The sequence below is a fragment of the Bombus fervidus genome, chromosome 2 (genome assembly GCF_041682495.2).
Source record: "Bombus fervidus isolate BK054 chromosome 2, iyBomFerv1, whole genome shotgun sequence".
Taxonomy (NCBI): domain Eukaryota; kingdom Metazoa; phylum Arthropoda; class Insecta; order Hymenoptera; family Apidae; genus Bombus; species Bombus fervidus.
This window is the reverse complement of record NC_091518.1, coordinates 4,970,387-4,980,268: the sequence shown is the minus strand read 5'-3', so window position 1 is coordinate 4,980,268 and position 9,882 is coordinate 4,970,387. Positions and strand designations below refer to the sequence as shown.

Genomic DNA, 9,882 nt, shown 5'->3' with positions numbered 1-9,882 from the left:
TTCTTTCGCCTTCCTTCTGAGCCATTGCTCTATCCTTTTCTTTTTTTATCAACGTCTACGTCACCACACGCTCAGGCCCCTTTCACCTCGCCAAGCGTCGTGTCTTCTCTCGATTTCTCAAATAAATGAAAGACATAATGCATAATTCGGATGATCAGTAAGAAAATAAGCAACAGGATTTAGAAAAGTTTACATAGACTTACCTGATGTGATTGAACGTTGAAAAATAATACTTGAGAACCCTTTGACTTTTCCTTTATAAAAATTATATGCTGCCTTGACAACCATTTAATATATATATATGTAATTTCAATTCGCGTATTGTTAGGTATTGGCATATCAAGTAATTAACTTGTTCTATTTTTTTACATTTGTTTAATGATTTATTCAAATTATTTTCGTAATGTAAAAACAAAATAAGAGTTTTCTGTTACATATAATGAAAATTAGTATATTAATAAAAACAGAATAAAAAATTAATAAGGATAGAAAGTGTGTGCTAAAAACATGATACTCCCTGTCCAAATTGCCTTGAACCATAGTGGTATCCAAAAACTTTTCCAGTTATCTTAACTAACTGTACCAGAATTATTTCATATCACTATCATGTCAATATTAGTGAAAACTTTTATATTCTTTTTATAATCATTGTCATTATTTTTATAGAAATGTTTTACTATAGCATATAATATAAAAATTCGACATTGTTACTCGTAGTATGTTTCATTATTTCAATAGTACATAAATAAAACATTTCTTATAAAAAATATATTGTAGGTATGCAAATGGGAATAGATGATAATAAGAATGAAATAACATTACAAAAATGGTTTAAACTGTTCATTAGAAAATTTTGTAGGTTGCGCGTCACTAAATTCACTACGTTCCCTAGGTTTAGGAGGTTGTTCGATCCTTCGTACAGAACGAGTACAAATGGCGGCATCTGGTCAAGTTATTTCGTATTAAATGTTTTGTTGAAAAATGCAACTGCAGATGAGTGTAACCGTATTTCGGTTTTTGTAACACTGAATCCAAATGATGAGGTATGCACGAGGCAGCTCACAATGGTGCCGGTAACTGTGCTTCAATACCTGCGTCAAATTTGTGATTTGTATTCCTTCTACTAATCTAGTATTGAGAATACACCGTCTAAAGAAAAAAGCATGTAAGTGATCGATTTGCGAAACTTTTTGTTGTAAAATTGTTATCGTTTCAATTCTTGAAGTCCTTTCTATTACAATAAAATTATCATTTCAAAACATTACCATTACTGTATTTATTATTATTCTATCTCTGTTTCTTGTTAAATAATTACTATATTTTGAATATCTTACATTATGTAAACATTAGTTTTTAGTAAGATTTTAAAGATAATCTCTAGCAACAAAGATAAAATCATAGATTTACATTTTATTATATTAATAGGTGGTTAAACTTGCTAATACAAGTATAAAACTTAATAGGATGTAAGTATGGCAGAAGGTGGAATAGAACCAAAGCACAGTGACAATCAGGTATCTAAATTTCAATTGGAGGTAAACGAGTGTCTTGGTAATTGGCTAGTGTACTTACAGGTTTGTATATTTTTTATGAGTTTCATGTTAAAGTACACAAATACAAATCACTTTCTTTGATACAGACGCTTAATGGCCTGTGTACAGCGGGTACAAAATTGGCTCAATCATTACAAACACTTTTGTCAGCTCATGATACGTTAACACAATGCAGATTAACAGGACAGTGTCTTGCCGGTTGGGAGGAGCTTACGAGAGCAACATGCATAGCCAGCAATACTGTGAAAAATCACATTATTTCTGCATTAAGAGATCATGAAACTCGAGAAAATGAAGGGGATAAGCATGTACATATTTATTTTTAGTTACCTTATCTCATAGAAAATTTGTATGCGACAGATTTTTATATTAAGTGACATGATTTTCAGGACATACTTAGAGATAATTTATTGTCATTCATAAATCTACAGTATCAATTCTGCGTTGCTTGTTGCGAATGCCTAGGTGAGAATTAAATTAAATCTTATTTAATTTTTTATTTACTTCAGTGTGATTTATGAAATTATTTTTTTAGGGGGAATGGCAGAATGCTCCTGTTCGCAGAGTGGTACAACTGAATGTGATATTGCCTCTCTTCAACAATGTTTTGAAAGACTGTACAGTTCACAATCACTAGTATCTTCGTCGTCAATGCAACAATCTGTACAAAATTTTCATAGATCACCCTTACCATATCCTTTATTTCCTCTGCAGGTACAAACTTCGCAGCTCTTTTGTGACTTTCTTTTTCCCCTAATATTATATAGTGTTTGTATCGTAACATTTATATAATAGGTTCAGAGGAGATGGTCCGAAACCGCAGCCGCGGAAATGTCAGGTGAAGTATTAGAAAATACTATGAGAAGATGGTCTATGCCATGGGATTGTAGAAACATCACAGACTGGCCGCGACAAGATGTTAGATCGCGATTAAGAATACCTCATCAAAACAGAAGTAGATCTACCACACCAGATACAATATGGAAGGCATCTACTATGGCTAGTCAAGATGGCTTGCAGGAGGCAATTCAATTGTTATCTTGTAAACCAGGTGTGTACAAAAGAAAGAAAACGTTGTCGGTTATAATGATTTATTACAATCTCGAATTGTTTTAATATTTGTATAGGAATTAGGCCACTAAATCAATTAATTGCTTATACAAATCAGCATATCCCAGGTGTTACATTAACAACGTGCAATTTTGAGTCAAACTACGATTCTATTATGTGGCCAGCATCTCGCAAAATAGGTTTTCCAAGGTATTGGCCACGCGGTTCCCATTCAAGTGACCATTCTGATCAATCAGGACATCGCGAAAGTGATCAAAGTGCACATAGTGGAGAACACAGAGATTCGGGTAGAGATTTGATGTATATTAAAATTTATTCGTCATTATTAATTGCAATAAATTATTTATTGTACGCTGTGCAGAACAAAGTGGAACTAGTGGTAGTCACGGAGATAGCAAAGATAGCATTCATTCGCACAGTGATCATAGAGAAATCGAATTTGGTAAGTATACGCGTTAAGTGCAATGAATAAAGTCAATCACGTATAACGTTTGACTTTCCCATTAGGTACCGTAGATACACTACCATTACGTAAGAGCAGTTCTTCGACGGATTCTTGCATATCAGCCTATAGTCGGTCAGGTTCCGAGAGCGCTGGTGGTGGGGTAATGCATGATTACAGTTTAAAACAATCGTTGCTATTATTATTACTTGTGGTTCTTGTATATTAGCTTCGATCCATAAACGATTATCGAGTATTTAGTAAAATCAGTAACATTAATAATTTCAGGAATGCGCGAGATCTCAATTATATTCTATGTGGAGTGGCAGTGATTTGCCTTTCATTAAATTGCCAGAAAGCAATGAAACGCAAGACGAACATCCGCCTGTATAAATACGTGGTATGTAAACATGTTTTGTGTTTATCTTTCAAATGCTGCAACTTTTGTTGTATTTATAGCCGCAATGCAGTAACGCGCGTTAATAATGCGTATATGAATTAATGTATGTGATCGTTGAAAATACGCGTAAAACGCGGCATTTGATGTTCAATATAAAGTAGAGTTGAATGGGTGTGTTTATACAATATATTGCGCGATAAATCGGTACATAATCGTTCAAAGAATGAAATATATTCAAAATAGAATTGTTTATAAAAGTTGACTGTAAGATTTTTGATTGTCTGCGCTAGTTTATTTATGGACGATCATTTGATATTGGCTCCGTTTTCCCTGTCTAGTCTATCAATAGTTTTCAAGGAAAAATTGCTCATCGGTATCTTTCCAATGTAATTTCATTTCCAAGTTCCGCTCTTAGTTCAATATGATAAAACTTTAATGAAATCTCCAATTTTTAATATCAATATTATGCTAATATGTTGTTATTTATATTACATATAACCACATGAATTGGAAATTGAAAACTTGAACATTTTTTCCTACTCGATCCCTTATACTATCTTAATATCATACATTGGTATAACCAAATGCAGTATTAAACCATATAGTATAAATTACATTTTCTACAATTTAATTATTCGCGTGTGCATAATATCATCAATCGTACAGATCGTCTCTGCTCCTCTAACGTGTTATCTTCTTAATATCGTGTTAATATCATAAAACTTTTTATCGTCATAATATTGGTCAAAACATTTTAAAATATAGAGAAGTAAACATTAGAGGAACACAGACAATAGGTTTTGTTTGAATAATTGACACATCGGATACGCGTCAATTAATTATGAATGAGTCGATACATGTACAACTTGATTCATATGGCACAGAAAAAATAAAACATTTGACACCACAGAGTTACTTACATGCATATTTAACACTTAAGAATGAGGAATGAGACTACATGCTATGCCGTTGAAGTCACACCATAAGCCAATCAGTTCGAAACATCGTTAAATTTGTTTGTTGTCTTTCTGCGTTTGCTTAATTAAATCCAAACGCGATACCATTAGATGTATCGACAATCGATAGCTTTCAGCCTTACAGAACATAATGATTTAAATTATATAATTACTAACGAACGAATCCCTTTTAAAGGGAACGATGTCCATCACTTATCTCATATTTTGTAGAAAATCGTTCTAAAAGGACGAGACAGTCGTCAGTCGCAAAAGTTAGTTTTCACATAATGTCGAAACGAGTATCACAAACAAGTACAAACGACGTCACTGTTTGTAATTCAATTCTTGAAAGTATCATCGTCACTGAGATTGCACTCACCCTTGATATTTTTAATTTTTATACATTTTAATACATACAGTCCACTGAAAGAAACAGGCTGAAGAAAGAACCGATAATATTAATCGATCTCATCTTCCACCAAATCATCTTCATCTTGGCCGTAATCGTCGTACTGATCTTTTAAGTCGTCCTCTTCTTTGTCCAAAGGACAATGTATGCATCTGGATTCGTTTATTCCATAGTTAATACAGGTGTCTCCTATACATTCGCAACAACCATCGTGAAACCATCTGTAACTTGTAGCACCCATGCTTTGGCAAGATGCCCGACATTTGTTCCAGGAGTTACATTGAGCCATAAATGCAACGGTGCAATTCACTGTCATTACGTTTGGTTTCAATGGATGTATCTGTTCGTCAGCGGTATCTGAAAGGACCACAAATTTCTTCGTTTGAACGGATTTCATGTAAACGTATCTTTACAACAGCAACAAAGAAGGGAAGTATAAATACATACGCATATGGTATTTCATTTCTTTGTCGTGTTTTGGTGTAAATAAAGACATGTCGAAATCCACCGGAAATGTGAATGTGAGCCAACGTTCGTGCGGATCCGGTTCTGCGGTTAACGCTTGGAACAAGCCTGGCATCGGTTCGCTAAAGTCCTCCACGTGAGACTTCTTGCTTAATGGATTGTCCGTTATATTTGGTTTTGGACATAGATCTACAGACAACGAGATATACGATTAAGAAACGCAGAGATATACTTGTGATTCGTAACGTTCGTTTGCGAACATAGAGAACCGTAGGAAATAGAAGCGACGGCTTACCTACGCATGAACAGCACTCATCGTAAAGGTAACTAAGACAAGAGAAACACTCCTTGCAGCAGGTACATGTAACGAGATCGCATTTGCAGCTCTGCGTAAGCATACACTTACTGACGACACTGGCGCAAATCGCTTCGTTGCATCCTTCGCAGTGTTTGATGATTGCCGACAGAAATGAGATTTCAATGATAGCGACGACTAGCGTTCTGCTCCAACTCATCATCGTGTTCTAAAAAGACAGTACATCGGCGGACATTAATATCACACTGGCTCAACTGGTTTCAACGGTAGACGAAACTTTTCCTTTACGCTTGGCGGATCTTTGCGTCAATCGAACGAAATAAAACACGTCCCGAGGTCAAACTTCTGATGTACATAGCGATAGGAACAGCGGTATCAAGTTTACATATACTGTAAGAAGGTTATCGAGATCAATTAAAAAAGCGATAAATTGGCGCCACTTCCTTCTAATGATGTAACATCGCGAAGGAGCAAGAACACACGCATCTACTATCAAGTCTACGGTGGACCGTGAATCGCGTATGTTGATTACGACCATGAAGCTCGATTAAGGTTATTAAGAATATTCATGAACGTGAGTCAGGATGTCATTAAGAGGGGGTCGTGTGCCGAAACAACGAACTTTTAATCTTCTGTATTTTTGAAACACCTATCCTTCCTTCCAGTAAACGACTAAAATCATCCAGGGGAAACCATTGATCGATGCTATTCTATATTCAAGTTTATTTGTATATTTAAAACTGATTTTCTTTCATTCATAAAAATTTATCAATCGATAACGTTCATTCTTAAATATGCAAAGAATGATATTAATCGAGTGCGTATGGTAATTAATTACACGTTAACGAAAAGTGAAGTATACAAAATACGTAGCAAGACCAAAAAGCTAGCGTATCGAGTACGTAATTCTGCGAGATAGAAGGAGCGAAGGAATGATTGCAAAGACGCAATGCCCGATAATTCGATGCAAAATGATTGCATACGTAATAATTATAGCTTTCAAAGGCCCCAATTAAGTAGCTATTTATATTCTGCATAATTACGTCCTACGATGTTTCAAGTGAATTATTATCGGAAGGGAATTTCATTCCAACGACCTATTACATGCGTGGATCCGAGAAAAATTGCATTTAATTCGAGAATTACCTGGCTACTGTCGCTGTTTACGAATTTCCAGTTTCGACACTTCACTAATATCTTTATTTACGTGTAAAAAATTCTTCGCAAGTTAGGAATTTCCTTGCCTTGTTGACAAACGTATTAGAAACACACGTTCGATATTACGCGATAGATTTCCCGACAAATTCCTCAATTTCACTGTATATCCGGACGCGATCCTTCGACGGTGATCGTCTTGGTGAAACGAACTTTAACCGAGTAACAGGATGGATATTAAAGCATTCTTTTTCATATAGGACCCCCCACTTTAATGTTCGAAAGGTAGCAGTTGTAAATGAATATCGAAAGGAGCGGTTTTATGACGATTCCTTTCGGTTATTTGATCGTTGCTTGACGATTCTGTAACGTCGCACTACTTTTGACAAGTGTCACTTCATTAAAACCTAAACTTTCTTCTAAGACGAAACACCGAATGGAATGTCTCGCTGATTCTACAGACTCATAACAAATATATATAGATAGATCTTTCGAGAAATTCCTTTCCTCAGCGTGTCCATTACGAGTTGCCTTTGCGTAAATATTCACTTTGGATGTTGATTGCTTTGCACAACTGTACACATATACGATACTTAATGCGCAAATACGTGTCGTTCTTGGAATTCGGGAAAGTACATCGTAATGGAATATTGAACTAACGGAAAAGCGCGACTAATTTCGACTTACGAAGCATTTTATTACCACGGTAAAGAATACGATTAAGAAGTTTGATTAAATTGTTTTAACGAAAGATCGAGTGTCCGCAGTACTCGTCAACAGAGCAACGCGAAATACGTTACAATAGTCTTCGGAAATATTCCGCGTACATTATATCGGAAGAAAAAAATCCTCGTCCAAACGTTGTTTCTGCTCGATTGTAAATACACCGATAAACCGTGGAGAAACGGCTGCAAATTTTATTCGTCGAAGTGGCTAATTGAAATGCCGTGGATGTCCTATGCAACGAAGGAATCACGATGGAGGCACCGCGCGCATCGCGACTAGAGACTGAACAATTTTAGAAAAATTCCAACTGTATTGAAATGTAAACGTTCGTCATTCAGGGACAGACGTGCTTACAGCCTCGCCTTGTTCTGGCCCGAGGCAATGGAATAACTTCAATAACAAACAGCAATCGCCTTCGTGGAAGGTATCGTAGCGTTCGCATCGCCATTCAAATTTCTATTTCTTCGTATCGTTTTTTATTTCGGTGGAAGTTGTATCGAAATGATCGCGAATGGCGTAGCATGAGATTCTTCTTTCTCTTTCTTTTCTGCTTCCTTCTCGCTTCTTTCTTTTCGCTCTCCTTGCACCGTTCCTCTCTTTCTTTTGCAGTTCTTTGACTTGTCTGGCGTTGTCGCTGCCGCGAAAACGCATATCCAATAAGAGGTGACGAATAGCATACGGATGCATCAACAATCGATTCAAAATGCGCGAGTATTTCTAGAGAGAAGCGTACTTTTCTGTATTTTCTACATACCGTACATTAATAGTAGTTTCGTTGAAAAATTTACAAACATCTTCGTTTTTATCGGTACAGTTGCTTCGCGTTTAAACGGTTTTCACGTGTTTCGCCTTTTAGCAGGAATTTCTCGGCTGATTTTTTTTTTTTTTTTTTTAAGAATCTCGAAGAACGCGCAACGTATGAAAGATCTCATCGGACCAAAGGCTGCTCTGTTCGTATCGATGCTTTTAACCTGTCGTTTCTTCCTCGTTCTAAGAAGCAATAGAAAAGGGGGACTCGATCGATCGTGAAATGGCCGACTATAAATGCGTGCACGCGGCCAAGATAAACGTTTCGCAAGAATCCGATATCGCGTGGCAACGAAATATGTATATAGAATCGAGCATACTCGGTGGAGCAAGCGTCTCGCTAATTTTATAGAATAGCGAAACCGCAACAAGATCGACTCGATATGATCGCAACACGTCAGATGATCGAAGCTATTTGAATCATAGTAACTGCGCGAGTAGATCCATGGCGCCAAGCCTCACGGCTACGACAAACAGCACGAGCGTTGCTACTTTTTTTCTTTCCGATTTTTCATCGTTGCAAGATCCACAGAAACAGAGATTCGCCAGTATGCTTTTACCTGACAATGCTGAAACGTATTCCAACGAGCAAGCGGTGGGTAGAGCGGTAACCTATGCACGGGTAACTATTTTAAGCACGCGCAACCGGTTCGCGTTGCGACTGGTACGAAACATGTTCTCTCCGTCAAACGTATCCTTCTTAACGTAAGATCAGCGTATTTTCTTGAACAACTTGCGATGTTTTGACTTTTCGCGTCGGATCCTCGGTGTTTCCAGAGAACAACACGATCTATCGATCTTATTCGTTCGGACGGCCCACTCTTGCTCGCACTAGCTGACACTTTCTCTGAGCACGATGTTTGTCCGTGGTTGGTCGCGTATTCGCGCGGACCGACCGGTTTCTAATATTCCGATCTCGGAATCGATGCGTCGCAAGAGCTCGAGGCAGCGCGGTACACACTACTGGCGAACCAGACGATTCGACCGAACCGAAGGAAGGTGGAGAAGAAAAAGTATCCTGAAAATGAAGACGAGCGGATCTATGACGGGTGCGACGAATCGAAGAGCGACTCTCATTGGACTGAATTAAGGAAGGACGTGGACCGAGAGAAACAGAGAAGCGGAAAGGGAAAGAGGTGTAGGAGGAGGAGGAGGAAAAGGAGGTGTTGGCGATGGTAGCCAAGCGAGTTGGTAGTGGTGGTGGTGCTGCAGCCGCTGCCGTTGTTACCGTAAGTCGTTGCCGAACACATTGGTGGTGGTGGTTACTGATAGCGATGGTGGTGGAAAAGGAGAAGAGAGCAGCGAGTCCGCTCTCGCAGTCTGCTAGACTCCAAACTACCAACCGACCGAGACTGGTTTCAATTTTTTCCCGACTTTTTGTTTTACCTGTTCCACTGCGTCTCTACCTTTCCCTCTGTCTCTTTTCTTCCTCTTTCGCTTCTTCTTGTCCATCGCTCTCTTATCCTCCTCCCCTCTCTACTCCCTTCCTACCTTTCTTCTTACCCTTCTTCCTCCTGATCTTCTACATGTTACTTTTTTCTCTTCACTCCTTCCCCCCTACGCTCTTCTCCCCTTCCCCTTC

The 9,882-nt window shown here is 37.8% G+C and overlaps 3 protein-coding genes across 4 annotated transcripts in view; 1 reads left to right on the top strand and 2 right to left on the bottom strand.

The window, feature by feature from the left end:
• Positions 1–921: 921 nt before the first annotated feature.
• Positions 922–4,375, top strand: LOC139992477 (uncharacterized). Of its 2 annotated transcripts, none has more exons than XM_072013352.1 (10): positions 922–1,165; positions 1,426–1,574; positions 1,640–1,861; positions 1,943–2,018; positions 2,089–2,267; positions 2,349–2,604; positions 2,681–2,911; positions 2,986–3,066; positions 3,132–3,229; positions 3,355–4,375. In XM_072013352.1, exons 2-10 carry the CDS (start codon positions 1,473–1,475, stop codon positions 3,457–3,459), a joined length of 1,350 nt encoding a protein of 449 aa, XP_071869453.1. In that variant the 5' UTR covers positions 922–1,165; positions 1,426–1,472; the 3' UTR covers positions 3,460–4,375. The 2 variants fall into 2 exon arrangements, with proteins under 2 accessions (XP_071869453.1, XP_071869443.1); XM_072013342.1 differs by having other exon boundaries at positions 923–1,165; positions 1,464–1,574.
• Positions 1,218–9,882, bottom strand: part of Wus (TM2 and DnaJ domain-containing protein wurst) — a 261,802-nt gene continuing 253,137 nt past the window's right edge. Inside the window, exon 6 of the mRNA XM_072013379.1 lies at positions 1,218–1,227. The gene's annotated coding sequence lies outside the window, so the exon portion shown is untranslated. The remainder of the gene's footprint in view (positions 1,228–9,882) is intronic.
• LOC139992506 (twisted gastrulation protein homolog 1-A) lies at positions 4,479–9,355 on the bottom strand. The gene is made up of 4 exons (XM_072013404.1): positions 8,861–9,355; positions 5,592–5,820; positions 5,279–5,485; positions 4,479–5,188 (listed from the first exon to the last, which is right to left on the bottom strand). Exons 2-4 carry the CDS (start codon positions 5,812–5,814, stop codon positions 4,881–4,883), a joined length of 738 nt encoding a protein of 245 aa, XP_071869505.1. The 5' UTR covers positions 5,815–5,820; positions 8,861–9,355; the 3' UTR covers positions 4,479–4,880.